General features: G+C 38.4%; 1 protein-coding gene across 1 annotated transcript in view; it reads right to left on the bottom strand.

Annotated features, from left to right (window-relative positions):
• The window catches only part of EXD1 (exonuclease 3'-5' domain containing 1), a 36,634-nt gene that overhangs the window by 2,487 nt on the left and 18,563 nt on the right, over positions 1-15,584 (bottom strand). The window contains exons 6-10 of the mRNA XM_019442513.2: positions 13,292-13,378; positions 9,793-9,897; positions 9,630-9,710; positions 4,919-5,062; positions 4,063-4,254 (exon numbers count right to left, since the gene is read on the bottom strand). Coding sequence (XP_019298058.2) covers positions 4,063-4,254; positions 4,919-5,062; positions 9,630-9,710; positions 9,793-9,897; positions 13,292-13,378 — 609 coding nt within the window. The remainder of the gene's footprint in view (positions 1-4,062; positions 4,255-4,918; positions 5,063-9,629; positions 9,711-9,792; positions 9,898-13,291; positions 13,379-15,584) is intronic.

Below are 15,584 nucleotides of genomic sequence, written 5' to 3'. Positions count from 1 at the left end.
ACAATGAGAAGTAAGTGTTCCCTCCAACCTGTGGTCCCAATTGCCTTAGCAAGGGCACTTTCTAAAAAGCAATTTCTTATGTAGCCTCCCAAAGATAGTCTATGCATCTGTGATTGTGTGTGTACAAATATCCTTTACTAAATATTTATCTTCTCATTGGATTGCATTTTTCAATTTTTGTTTTCTCTCAAACTTTTATTTTGATAACTCTTTCTAAAAATTATTTTATACAAATGGTTAACAGTGTTATATATCCTTCTGCATTTTGATTTTTTAAAGTTTCTTTATTACTGAGAGAGAGAGAGAGAGAGAGAGAGAGCATGGGCGGGGGAGGAGCAGAGAGAGGGAGACACAGAATCCAAAGCAGGCTCCAGGCTCTGAGCTGTCAGCACAGAGCCCAATGCAGGGCTCGAACTCACGAACTGCAAGATCATGACCTGAGCCAAAGTTGGACGCTTAACTGACTGAGCCACCCAGGTGCCCCTGCATCTTGATTTTTTAAGCCATAAGGTTTACCTTGGACATTCTTCTATAGTAGCATTTTTAAGGGCTGTCTGGATATGCCATAATTTATTTAACCAAATCCATATAGATGGATATTTGGGTTGTTTCCAGTATTCTGTCATTACATAAATGCTACAATAAAGGACATATTTTTTTTAATTTTTTTTAATGTTTATTTATTTTTGAGACAGAGGGAGACAGAGCATGAACAGGGGAAGGTCAGAGAGAGGGAGACACAGAATACGAAACAGGCTCCAGGCTCCGAGCTGTCAGCACAGAGCCCAACGCGGGGCTCGAACCCACAGACGGCGAAATCATGACCTGAGCCAAAGTCGGCCGCTTAACCGACTGAGCCTCCCAGGCGCCCCCAATAAAGGACATATTAAGAAAATGTTCTCTTTGTTACACGAGGCAAATAATTTTTCCCAGGTTGCTTGCCTTTTGACTTTCTTCACAGTATTTTCACCAAACAAAAACTTTAAACTCAAATTTATTCATCTTTTATGATTTCAGAGTATTTCTGCATTACATAGAAGCATTCCCTCATACAACTCAGTAGCAAAAAAGCAAATGGTAATCCAATTTAAAAATGAACGAAGGACCCGAATTGACGTTTTTTCCAAGAAGACATTCAAATGGCCAATAGGTATATGAAATGTATCTGACATCAGCAATCATCAGGGAAATGCAAATCCAAACCACAATGAGTTGTCACCTCAGACCTGTTAGGATGGCTATTATCAAAATGATAGCAAGAATGTGGAGAAAAGGAAACTCTTATGCACAGTTGGCAGGAATAGAAATTGAATTGGTATAGCTATTATGGAAAACAGTATGGAAGTTCCTTAAAAAGTTAAAAATAGAACTACCATACAGTCCAACAATCTCACATCTGGGTATATATACAAAGGAAATGACTTCACTATCTCAAAGAGACATCTGCACTCCCTTTATATTGTAGCATTATTCATAAGAGCCAACTTGTGTCTATCAATGCATGAATGGATAAAAAAAATGTTACCCTCTCTCTCACTCACACACACATACACACACACGCACACACAATGGAATATTATTTAGCCATAAAAAAGAAAAAAATCCTGCCATTTGTGACAATGATGCACTTAGAGGGCATTATGCTGAGTGAAATAAACCAGACAGAGAAAGACAAATACTGTATGGTATCACTTATATGTGGAATTTAAAAAAAAAAAAAAAGCTGATTTCATAGAAACAATAGAATGGGGGTTGCAAGGGGATGGGGGGAAGGGAAAAGGGGGAGATGTAGGTCAAAGGGTGCAAGCTTTCAGTTACAAGAAAAATAAATTTTGAAGGTCTAATGTTCAGTATGGTAACTATAGTTAATAATTTGGTATTGTATATTGAAAGTTGCTGAGATCAAATCTTCAGCATTTTCACCATACACGCACAGAGTTAACTATATGAGGTGACAAATGTGTTAATTATCTTAGTGTCAATAATGATTCCCACAATGTATATGTATAGCAAATTTTCACAATGTACACTTTAGCTATATACAATTAATTTTATCAATTATTCCTCAATGAATTGGGGTGGGGGGAAGAAAAGCATTCCTTATTGTGAAATAATTTTCTTTTAATTCTTTTTTCTCCAATAATTTTATAATCTCACTGTTTACATAAATACTTGATCCAAGGAGTTTACTTTGGTAATAAAAGAAATAGTAATCCAACTCTGATCTCCTCCCCTACAATAGTTAGTCAATTGCCTAAAGCCATTTATTGAATAATTATCTTTTTATCATTAATTGGAAATTCTACCTTTATCCCAACCATACTGATAGATATATATTGGAGCTACTGCTGGGTTCTCTACTATTTTCCATTGATCTGCCTACACACGTACAAGTCACAAACTTTTAATTTTTAATTTTTAATTTTTGTTTGTTTGTTTTTAACTAATCTCTGTACCCAAAGTGGCAAACTCACAGCCCCGAGATCAAGAGTCATATGTCTACTGGCTGAGCCAGCCAGGCGCCCCACACCTGTTTTATTTAATATAGACTTAAATGTTTTCATAGCTGACAGGATTATTCTTATTTATATTTATCTTTATAAACACTACAATCATAGTTTGCAAAAATAAAGCTGCTGTTAATATTTTTCTTAGAATAGAGGTAAATTCAAAAGTTAATTCAGGAATAACTGATTGCTAAAAATACTTAGTGTCACCATTCATTTAAGTCCTCTTATGTCATTCAGTAATATTTTAATGTTTTCTTTATCTCTATATTTCACATTTCTTATAATATTTATTTCTAGGTATTCTACCTTTTGTTACAATCATATAAGTGGATGTTTTCTCCCATTATGTTTTCTTGCTGTGTATATGGATGTAGGAAAGCTATCACGTTTTATATCAGTACTCATTTTACTAAATTGTTCCTTTGTGGTAATCTTTTTCCATTGATTTTCTTCAGTTTTCAGTTGTATAATAGGCCAGGCATAATTGTGATTCATCCTGTTCAATTTTTGTAGTTTGTCTTTTTATTTTTCCTTCAAATTTCATTGGATAATAGCTTCAAAAAAAATGTTAAAGTAGTTGTGGTAGTCACAATTTTTGTATTTTCTTGATATTAATGGGAATGCTGTTAGTGTTCCCAATCAAACATTATGTAGACTTCTTCCTTGTGATATATGTTTTATCAGGCATTCCAACTTTAATCAGTACTGTATATAGAATATTACCAAATTTTTTCAGCATTAAACAGTGAGAACAAAATAAAGTTATAAAACTCCTTAGTTTTATGATGATAAATGAGAGATATTTAAATTCTCCAATCAAACCAGGTATGCAAGAATTTTTATAATTTTTTGTTGTTGTTAAACAGTGAGAGCAAAATACAGGAAAGTTACGTTTTTTTCAGCATGCATGAGATAATCATAAGACTTTGTTTGTTCCAGTAAAATGGATAATTTGCTAATAGTAAAGCAGAAACCAGCAGCACGTTAAAAGATACTAAAAGATGTATTAGTATAATACAGCTAAGTAGGGATCATACCAAAAATGCTATTACTTTATTTAGGATTTTGCTTCAGTATTCCTAAGTGAAAATGGCTAATAGCAGCAGACTGTAACCCTTTTATGTAAGGAGCCAAATAATAAATATTTTAGCTACAAATGCTCTCTGTTGCATACACTTTTTTTAAACAATCCTTTAAAACTAGAACAACCATTCTTACCTTCGAGCTGTATAAAAACAATCTGTGGGCCAGATGTGGCCTTAGGGCTATAGTTTGCCAACTCCAGGTCTACAGTTCTGTTACATTATGCTGGCTTCTTAAAAATTAGTAATTAAATCTTAAATGTATTCATTCCTTGACAGAACATAACTTAATATTGTGAAAAAGTACTCAAAGAGATGAATTAAGCCCAAGCTATAGCCCCTTCAAAAATATTACCAAGTTGGCCTCAGGATTTGCTGTAGCTGTGAAAAGTGGGCATCACTGTGCCCTCCACGAGGACCAAGACAGAAGTGGAAGTCCTAAAAATATAGTCACAGACAGCTGTACCTACCTCGGTGCCTCCCAGGCGATCTGCGGACCCTTCTCGATAGGTGTTTAGATAACCATCCACAAGGGTGGTTAGGTCAGACATCATCTCATCCAGGAGTACCAAACGAAGGGGTAGTAGGTAGGTAGCCTCTAGGGCCAAAATTTTCAGTAAAGATGGTGAAAGAGGTCGTGTGAACCACACTTCTGGATTTTCCTAGAAACACCAAAACAATTTTCTCTGAATAATAAGCAAAACTTTAAAGAAAGTAACTGTTTATTCAAGAGTTGCTTAGGAGTTACTGTCATTTTCTTCAGTTTTTATCTTCTATCTTCACACTCTGGCTAGCCTTCCGAAAATATACACACACAATTCATGTATGTATGAGTGTGTGTATGTTAGAGGGAAAAGATGGAGTGGGAGGGCGAGAGAAAGAGAGAGATGGATCAATCAATTGATCCATCAAACAATCAGGACTTCTCATTCAAAACTGAAGTAGACTTAATTATAGGACCAAAACTGAGGCCAATATAGTCATGACCTAAGTTTGTAGGCAGAGCTATTAGGAACTAAGGAAAATTTACCTTACTTTTGGAGAAATAATTGGGATGATTTTTCTTCCATCACCTTAATCCATATTCCCAACAATATGGGAATTCTCTTCCCCTGGAGAATTGCAAATTTATTTCAGGGTACAAATCTGAATCCTGGCTTTTATTCACTTGAGATCACAAACTATTTCCATTTGAAACAACTAAGATTTTGGCAATGCTCATATGCTTACATAACAACTGTCAGTTGTCTATATAATATGCTGATAATCCTGCTCACAAAACACTTGAAAAAATTAATGTCATGTGGGACATTCTTTAATACCCACCTGAATTAATTTTTGTCTCTCTTCCAGAAAGGAGAGATATTTAGGGGCTACTTTAAGGTGTCTGATTAAACTCTCCTGTAAAGAACTGATGCAATTTGGAAGAAAGCCACCTGTTTCCATGGAAAACTGAAGGACATCTGCTACCTGTGGCATTAAAAAAAAAAAAAAAGACTTGTCTGTACAATATAGAATATTTATAGAGACCTATCTCATGGCATAAATAGAAATATATTTAGAAAATGTCATTAAATACCATTTTCCCCAAAGACCCACATGATAGATAATGCCAACAGAAAAGATGTTCAGTCAACTTATTCTAAAAAATTAGGAGGAAAAAAAAAGGAAAAGGATCACCCAACTTTAATGTATCCTTGTCTACTTTGTCTTCTACTCCTTTTATTTGCCTGCCTTACAGTTATCTATTACTCTTTGGTGCCTTTAGACAATGGAGAAAGGAAAATAAATTTCAATAAGTGTTTGTATTACTTATCAGCAACTCTGGCAAAGTGTCAGTAAGGAAAGCTAATAAAATTAAGAAATGGAAGGGCACCTGATTGGCGTAGTTGGTAGAGCATTCGACGACTCTTGATCTCAAGGTTGTGAATTGAAACCCCATGCTGGGTGTAAAAATAACTTAAAAATAGTAAAATCTTAAAAAAAAATTAAGAATTGGACATATTATTTAATTTGTGTGTGGCAGGCTAAATAATGGCCCCCAGAGACATCCATATCCTAACCCCCTGGAATCTGTCAATGTTATCTTATTTGGCAAAATGACTTTGTAGGAGTGATTAAGGTAAGGATATTGAGGTAGGGAGATTCTCTTGAATTATATGGGTGGGCCCTAAATGTAACAATAAGAGGGAGGTGCAGAGAGATTTGATTATAGTCACGGGAAAAGGAGATCGGCTGATAGAAGCAGAAGTTGCAGTGGTGCACTCTGAAGATGGCAGGAGCCACAAGCCAAAGAATACAGGTAACACCTGAAAAGGCAAAGAAAGAGACTTCCCTCAGAGCCTCCAAAAGAAACCAACCCTGCTGACATCTTGACATTAGTTCAGTGAAAATGATTTCAGACTGCTGACCTCCAGAACCATCAAAGAGCAAATTTATTTTGCTTTAAGCTGCTAAATTTGTGGTGATTTGTTACAAAAGCAATAGGAAATCAATACATTGTGTTAAAGGGAAAAAATTGGAAAAATTCTGAATTCTTGCTTCCTGTACTATGGAAATGTGAAAAGAAAATATGGAAAGATATGCCAACATCTCCATATGGGGTCTAATCAAGAAGCCTAACGTGCTGACAGCTCAGAGCCTGGAGCCTGCTTCGGATTCTGTCTTCCTCGCTCTCTCTGCCCTCTTGCACTTGTGCTCTCTCTCTCTCTTTCAAAAATAAACATTAAAAAAAAAAAAGCCTGATGGCCTCAGGAGAACAATGAGAAATTCTCTTACATTAAAAAAATTTAATTTAATTCAAAGTTTATTTATTTGAGAGAGGGATGGAGAATGAGTGGGTGAGGGGCAGAGAGAGAGGCAAACAGAGAATCCCAAGCAGGCCCCTCGCTATCAGTGTAGAGCCAGATGCAGGGCTTGAATTCATGAACCGTGAGATCATAACCTGAGCCAAAACCAAGAATTGTACTCTTAACTGATTGAGCCGCCGAGGCACCCCCATTTTATGTATGTATGTATGTATGTATGTATGCATGTATGTTTGTTTATTTTTGGGAGAGAAAGAGAGACAGAGCATGAGCAGGGGAGGGGCAGAGAGAGGGGGACAAAGAATCTGAAGCAGGCTCTAGGCTTTGAGCTGTCAGCACAGAGCCCGATGTGGGGCTCAAACTCACAAACCGTGAGATCATGACCTGAGCCAAAGTCAGATGCTTAACTGACTGAGCCACCCAGGTGCCCCTGCCACATTTTATTTTTTTTTAAAGAAGTTTTTATTTTTTAATCTTTTAAATGTTTATTTATTTATTTATTTATTTATTTATGAGACAGAGAGAGAGAGAGAGAGCGAGCGCAGGAGAGGGGCAAAGAGAGAGAGAGAGAGAGAGAGAGAGAATCCCAAACAGACTCCACGCTGCCAACACAGAGTCCAGTGAGGGTCTCAAACCCACAAACCATGAGATCATGACCTGAGCCAAAATCAAGAGTCAGATGCCCAACTGACTGAGCCACTCAGGCACCACTTAAATTTTTTTGAAAGAGAGCACGCGCACACACACACACACACACATACACACATACACACGCACGTATGTGTGCACACAAGGAGGCGAGGGGCAGAGGCAGAGAATCTTTTTTTTTTATATATACATATTTATTTTTGAATGAGAGAAAGTGGGAAGGAGGGACAGAGAGACAAGGAGACAGAGGATCCAAAGTGGGCTGAGAGCAGAGAGCCTGATGTGGGACTCAAACTCACAAACCAGGAGATAGTGACCTGAGTCAAAGTTGGACGTTTAACTGACTCAGCCACCCAGGCACCCTTCTCTCTTAAATTTTGGAGGAAGCCAGACATAATCTCCATATAGTGAAAGATGCTGAAAGAAGGTCCAAGGAACATGTTAACAAGAGAAATGGTATAAAGTTCATCATGAGCAGATATATAAAGAGCAAACATGAACTACATTTAACAACATAAAATTGAACTTTTAGGAATATCTGCTAAAAATAATTGGCTAGGGGACACCTGGGTGGCTCAGTTGGTTAAGCATCTGACTCTTGATTTGGGCTCAGGTCATGATCTCATGGTCATGAGATTAAGTCCCATGTTGGGCTCCCTGATGAGCATGGAGCCTGCTTATGATTCTCTCTCTCTCTCTCTCTCTCTCTCTCTCTCTCTCTTTCCCTCTGCCCTTCTCCCCCACTTGCCCACACTCTCTCTCACTAAAATAAAAACTTTTATTTAAACATTTTTATTTTTTATTTATTAAAAAAATTTTTTTTAATGTTTATTTTTGAGAGACAGAGCGTGAGCAGGGGAGGGGCAAAGAGAGAGGGAGACACAGAATCCAAAGCAGGCTCCAGGCTCTGAGCTGTCAGCACAGAGGCTGATGCGGGGCTCAAACTCACGAACTGTGAGATCATGACCTGAGCCGAACTCAGATGCTTAACCGATTGAGCCACCCGGACACCCCAAAAATTTTTTAAAAATTAAAAAAAATATGGGTGCCTGGGTGGCTGTCATTTAAGCGTCTGACTTCAGCTCAGGTCATGACCTCCCAGTTCTGAGTTCCAGCCGCATATTGGGCTTTGCACTGACAGTGCAGAGCCTGCTTGGGATTGATTCTCTCTCCCTCTTTCTCTCTGCCCCTCCTCCACTTACACATGCACGTGTGCATTCTCTCTCTCTCTCTAAGTGAATAAACTTAAAAATTTCTTTAAGAAAAAAAAAAAAAGAGGTGAGAGTGGGAGAGAGCCAAAGCATAAGAGACTCTTAAAAACTGAGAACAAACTGAGGGTTGATGGGGGGGTGGGAGGGAGGGGAGGGTGATGGGTATTGAGGAGGGCACCTTTTGGGATGAGCACTGGGTGCTGTATGGAAATCAATTTGACAATAAATTTCATATATTGAAAAAAATTTAAAAATTTTTTCTTTAAATTGGCTGGGGCATAGAGATTATTTAAAATATAGTAGTAGTAATAATAATAATAATAATAATAATAATAATAAAATGAGGGATGACTGTGTGACTCAGTCAGTTGAGTGTCTACTTCAGCTCGGGTCATGATCTCACATTTCGGTTCCTAAGTTTGAGCCCCACATCAGGTTCAATGCTGTCAGTGCAGAGCTGGCTTTGAATCCTCTGCCTCCTTCTCTTTCTGCCCTTCCCCCACTTATGTGCACGTGCTCGCTCTCTCTCTCTCTCCCTCAAAAATAAGTAAACATTAAAAAAAAGATAACTGGCTAACTCATTATTTTAAACCTCTCCAAAGGCACTAGGCTTATGTATTCAACATGTCCCTTTAACTGGCATAAACCTAGAAGACTAGAAGAACCTAAAGAAAACATAATGAAAACTAGTGGTTTTACTATTCTCACAGCCAAACCAGAAACACACATGAGCTCTAAGAGCTAGTTAGTATAAACTAAGGATTTCTTATTTCTCTAGAGTTATTTAGAGGAGAGAAAAACCACATATATTCAGGCTATTTTGGCCTAGAATAGGCTTTTGGGGCATATCTAAGACAACCTGCTTCTCTGAGCTACATGCTGACAAGCCATCAATCCTAACTGATACATATGTGCTAAAGGCACAGATGTGATTATTTACCTCACATTAAGTGATTCATGTCAGACTTCTGAATGACCTCCAAATCCTTTGAGTTTGTGAATGCTGTAGAATATTGAGCTTGCCTCTTTTTTTTTTAATTTTGAGATTTTATTATTATTATTTTTTAAGTAATCTCTACACCCAGCGTGGGACTCAAATTCATGACTCTGAGATCAAGAGTTACATGCTCTACCAACTGGGCCATCCAGGTGCCCCAGAGTTTGCTTCTTATTTGACAAATTCTGGAGCAAAATGAGGGGAAAAAATCCTAAATAATTTTAAGTAACTTTTCTGTCGTGCTTTCACAGTTCACCAAATGACAAGTGGACAAGAATGAGGCACACACAAAAATTCAATCACTCATCAGATAAGCCCTATTTCCTATAAAAGCTATATATGCTGGACTGAATCTATGGTTTCCCCGCATGTACCTGTGTGTCAAAGACATTATTCAGCAAAATTCCATACTGATGAGAGAGGCAATCAGAAAGCCAACGACAATCATGGATAACCTAAGGAATCAGAAGACAAAGACAGAGTAATTAGAACCTGGTTGCTAATCTTAATAGCTGAGGAATCAGCTTACACACTCACCTTCAAAATTCTCTTGTCTTCTAATACCATCTGAAGTCCATTGTTGAAAGCACGACTTCCCAGAAGGAAAATGTCAAATAAGTAAACTCGGCTATTTGTGGCTACCTACAAAAGACCATCCAGACATACAAAGAATAAAAAAGAACTAGGGAAGGGGATCTGAGGATCAAGAAAGACATGTGATAAAATATTTCACATCCTCACTTTTATTTTCTTTAAGTTTTATTTATTTATTTTGAGAGAGACAGTCTCTGGGGAGAGGGCAGAGAGAGAGAGAGAGGGAGAGAGAGAATCCCAAGCAGGCTCCTCACTGCCAGTGCAGAGCCCAACACAGGGCTCGAACCCATGAACCACGAGATTATGACCCCAGCCAAAATCATGAATCAGATGCTGGGGTGCCTGGGTAGCTCAGTCAGTTGACTGTCTGACTTTGGCTCAGGTCATGATCTCAGGGTTTGTGGGTTCGAGCCCCACATGAGGCTCTGTGCTGACAGCTCAGAGCCTGGAGCCTGCTTCAGATTCTGTATCTCCCTCTCTCTCTCTGCCCCTCCCCTGCTCACATTCTGTCTCTCTCTCTCTCAAAAATGAATAAACATTTAAAAAAATTAAAAAAAAAAAAAAGAATCAGATACTCAACTGACTGAGTCCCCCAGGCGCTCCTCACATCCTCACTTTTTTTTGGGGGGGGGGGTTATTTATTTTTGAGAGAGTGAGAGACACAGAGCCCAAACAGGGGCGGGGCAGGGCAGAGACAGAGGTAGACACAGAATCCAAAGCAGGCTCCAGGCTCTGAGCTGTCAGTGCAGAGCCAGATGTGGGACTCGAACTCATAAACCATGAGATCATGATCTGAGCCAAGGTCAGACGCTTAACTGAGTCACCCAGATGCCCTTCTCAGATTGTCACTTTTAAAGTAAACAATAGGCACTCAGTGATTCTTAGGAAAAAGAAGTTTAAATTAATCTAAGAAAAACTATCACTGATTTTTCAAAAGAACAGAAAGAGACACAAGCTAGTGGATTTAGCCTTCTGCTTTTTACAATCTCAAACTTAATGTTTTACCTTTCACGCATGGCATTTTAGCAATCCAAGGATTATAGGTTGAAAGGGAATGAACAGCATTTCATTGTTAATAACCAAAAGTGCTATTTCTCTGAGTCTCATAATATGCATGGTTATGTTAGGTGTTACATAAAATTACTCATAAAAAGGGCATGTGGGTGGCTCAGTTGGTTGAGCCTCCAACTCTTGTATCGGCTCAGGTGGTGATCTTGCAGTCGTGAGGTCAAGGCCCACATCAGGCTCCAAGCTCAGTGAGGAGCCTGCTTGGGATTCTCTCTCTCCCTCTCCTTCTGCCCACCCCCCAACCCAAGCACACACGCACATACTCTCTCTCAAATAAATAAAGATGAAAAAAAATACTACTCATAAGACAAGATCTCTGCCCTTTAGCAGTTTTAAAAAGGCAACAAATAAAGTGCCACAAATGGTAGGATGTGAAACATGGCTTTTTATTTTTTTTAGTGTTTATTTTTATTTTTGAGAGACAGACTGCAAGGAGGGGAAGAGAAGAAAGAGAGGGAGACACAGAATCCAAAGCAGGCTCCAAGCTCCGAGCTGTTAGCACGGAGCCCGATGCGGGGCTTAAACCCATGAACCGTGAGATCATGACCTGAGCCGAAGTCGGACGCTCAACCGATTGAGCCACCCAGGTGCCCCGAAACATGGCTTTTTAGATCAATTTTATACAATTGTAAGAATTTCAGATTGTTTCTGATCATAAAGGTCACAAAGGCAGTACTATATTGCTGGATAATCTACTAAGTCAGAGAATGAAGGCAAAGAGAGATCAAATAAGGTCTAGAGAGCCAGCGACATGGCAGTCTAGTGCCTTCTTTGTCATTTTAGGAGCTGTTGATATAGCTACAATTTCCAGGCCTACCTGGCACCCATTCTCAGGTCTTTCATGTTGTCTGCTAGAATATGACACCTAAAATAGACACTCCCTGTGTTTTCTCTACTTCCTTAACTATACGAACTGAATAGGCACATTATAAAAGTTTGGAGAGTAATTCTCTGCTAGACTATAAACTCTGTGAGAGAACAGATTCACCACTGCACATATATCAACTAGAACAGAACTAGGAGCATGGATAGCTTAGACATTTCTTCGATGAACCAATACATGCCACACATTGCTCCTTTCCATTTTTCATATGCAAACAATGTACCTGGTTCTGAGAATATGCCTTCAGTTCTATATCCTGCTGTTTTCCACTCATAACTTTTCAAACATTTTTCTACATTGTACTCGTCATCAATTTTTGGCAGCTGTGTAAGATCTATCAAATCTACAGTAATGTCTCCTGTTGTTAACTAAAGTGGTTTCTGATTTTTCACCATAAAATGATGCCAAGAGACTAGGTTCTCACAGAATTTTTTTCATATTTTGAATTGAATTATTTAGGATACATACTTCAATGTAACCCTGAGAAGTAGGCAGATAGCCAATCATAATAAAATTGATAATCTCAATAGGTGGAGGTAGTTCCTGACTCAAAGAATATTCAGCCTGTTTTCTTGCCCCCCCTTAAAAACTGATGCTGCCGAGGTTGATCCAAAGCCCATCCTATAACTTTTCAAGGCTCACTACAAACATCTTTTGACATAATTGGGATCCTCACCTGACATCTCCCAGGTCCATGAAAATGAAAATGATGTGGCAGAATACTGCTGTGGAATGCTACCAACCAGAAGGTAATATAAAAATTCTTCACGTGTCTTTGTGGGTTTTTTTTAAGATTTTATTTTTGGGACGCCTGGCTGGCTCAGGTGGTAGAGCATGTGACTCTTGATCTTGGAGTTGGAAGTTCAAGCCCCACATTAGGTGTAGAGACTACTTTAAAACATTAATTAAATTAAAGATTTTGTTTTTTTAAGTAATCTCTACACCCAACGTGGAGCTCGAACTCACAATCCCAAGATCAAGAGTCGCACACTTCACTAAGCCAGCCAGCCGCCTCTGAAATTCTTCACAGATCTAAGGTGAGAGAACAGAGCTGGGAAAGAAGACCTCAAACAGAGCCTTGATGAGCACAGCAATGATGATTATAAAAGTGAACCTATAAACCTATAAAGTGACCTTTCCTTTTTTTCAAATTTTTTTAATTTTTAGAGACAGAGAATGAGCAGTGGGTGGGGAGGGACAGAGGGAAAGAAATCCCAATTGGGCTCCACTAAGTGCAGAGCCCAACCTGGAGCTGAATCCCACGAGCCTGGGATCATGACCTGAGTTGAAATCAAGAGTTGGACGCTCAACTGACTGAGCCACCCAGCTGCCCATCTTTCCTTTTGAAAAGAGAAAGTACTAGAAGAGTGAAAGACATTCCAAACAAGTTATAGGACAGTGACACTGAGGTGACATCAAGAAGACAATTAAAATTAATTTGCCAGTAAATCCACAATTATTTCAAAATAAAAAGTTTAAAGTATCTTTTACCTGAAGCCAACACAGCTTCCCATGACGACACACATTAGCACCTTCTGTTGCCACACTTAGGACACTCTGCTTCTTGATGTGAAACATCTGGGGAGAAAAAGGAAGAAAATCTCTAGGGAATAAATGTTCCAATTATGACATCATGAATGGCACAAGTAAAATGGCTAGCAATTAACAAAGTGGGATAATGTTTTCTAAACTTACAAAATTTGACTTACCCAAAACACAAGTCTGCTTCTCTCTCTCTCCTCTCTCTCTCTCTCTCTCTCTCACGCACAACACTGAACATTTCTAATCCTTTTTATTTTTTGCAAAATTATTACACAACTGGAAAATAAATCATATTCTAGATGCTAAGAGTTGAAAACTCAGATACCTTTTGTTATCACTGATAGTATAGCAAAAGATTTCTATCTTTTTTAAAATGTTTATTTATTTATTTTGAGAGAGAAAGAGAGAGTGTGTGAGTGAACAGGGGGAGGCGCAGAGAGAGACAGAGGGAGAGAGAGAATCCTGAGCAGGCTCTGGGCTGACAGCACAGAGCCCGATGTGGGACTCAATCTCCCGAACCATGAGATTGTGACCTGAGCTGAAATTAAGAGTTGGATACTTAACGACTCAGCCACCCAGGAACCCCCAAAAGAGTTCTATCCTTATGACCAGATTCCTCATGCAAAGAACACTGCCCTGACACAGGCAATTTACTGTACCAGAAGGGAACTCACATAGTGGCTGAGTCTCACAGTATATACTGTTCAGAATGAGAGAAACAAGAACTCAATAGGTCCCTTAAAGTCTTAGATTCATTAAGTGACTCAAAACTGATGTCACGGTATTCCAAGAACACATGCTGGTCCTTCAATTATCTATAATCTTATCCTATTTCAAAACATTATACACTTCTAAAATCCTTAATCCATAATCTATGAAAACATCTATATGATACAAGATTCTCCCCATTTTACAGGCAGGCAAATTACTCAAGAATAGAAGGACATGGTAACTTTCACTAGCATGATATCTTCCTCTAGAGAGCATAGAGTGTTCTGCATTGAATATCTTCCATCAATGATTAAAAAAAGGGACTGAATTTTAGTTCCATCCTCAGGCAACAGCAAGAAGGCTGCAGAACTTTGAAAACAAAACCTGAATTTCCCTATTGACAAGAATTTCCAACAACCTCTTCAAATTTCCAGGTTCTTACCTCATTTTTTGTTATTATCATTTGACCCTTCAAAGAATATGTTGATATATAAAGAATTCTTATAACTCAATTTAAAAATGGGCAAAGGAGGGGCACTTGGTTGGCTCAATTGGTAAAGCATGTGATTCTTTGATCTCAGGATCATGAGTTTAAGCCCCAAGTTGGGCGTGAAGCCTATGTAAAAAAAAATGGGCAAGGGAATAGACATTTCTCCAAAGAAGATATATAAATATGCAGTAAGCACATGAAAAACGTTCAACATTATTAGCCATCATGGAAATGTAAGTCAAAACCACAATGAGATACCACTTCACACCACTAAGATGGTTACAATCAAAATGACAGATAACAAGTTTTGGTAAGAATGTGGAGAAATTGGAACCCCCCATATCCTGCTGGTGGCAATGTGAAATGGTATAGCACCTTTGGAAAACAATGGTCGACTCTCAAAAAGTTAAACACAGAGTTACTAGATGATCCAGCAATTGCACTCATAAGTATCTATCCCAGAGAAATGAAAATATATGTGCAAAAAAAAAACTTGTACATGAATGTTCATAGCAGCATTATTCATAATAGCCAAAAAGTAGGAAGAACTCAAACGGTGAAAGGATAAATAAAATATGGTATATCCATATAAAGGAGTATTATTTGGCAATGGAAATAAGTGAAACACTGATACATGCTATAAAATACATCAACCATGAAAATATGCTAAGCAAAAGAAGCCAGTCACGAATGACTACATATTGTATGACTCCATTTACACAAAATGTCCTAAACAGGCAAATCCATAGAGGCAGAAAAGTTGCCAGGGCTGGGGACTGGGGAGGAATGGAGGTGACACCTACCAAGTGTAGGGTTTCTTTTGGGGGTATCGAAAATGTCTACGGGTGCCTGGCCTGGCTCAGTTGGTAGAGTGACTCTTGATCTCAGGTTGTGAGTTTAAGCCCCACATTGGGTGTAGAGATTACTTTAAAAACAAAAACAAAAAAACTTCAAAAAAAGGAAAATGTTTTCAAATTCTTTGTGACATATTTACAACTCTGTAGATATGCTAAAATCCAGTGAACTATACATTTTAAATTG

This window comes from Panthera pardus, unplaced genomic scaffold (assembly GCF_024362965.1).
Source record: "Panthera pardus isolate Hobbes unplaced genomic scaffold, ASM2436296v1 HiC_scaffold_24, whole genome shotgun sequence".
NCBI lineage: Eukaryota > Metazoa > Chordata > Mammalia > Carnivora > Felidae > Panthera > Panthera pardus.
This window is presented reverse-complemented; position numbering and strand designations above follow the sequence as displayed.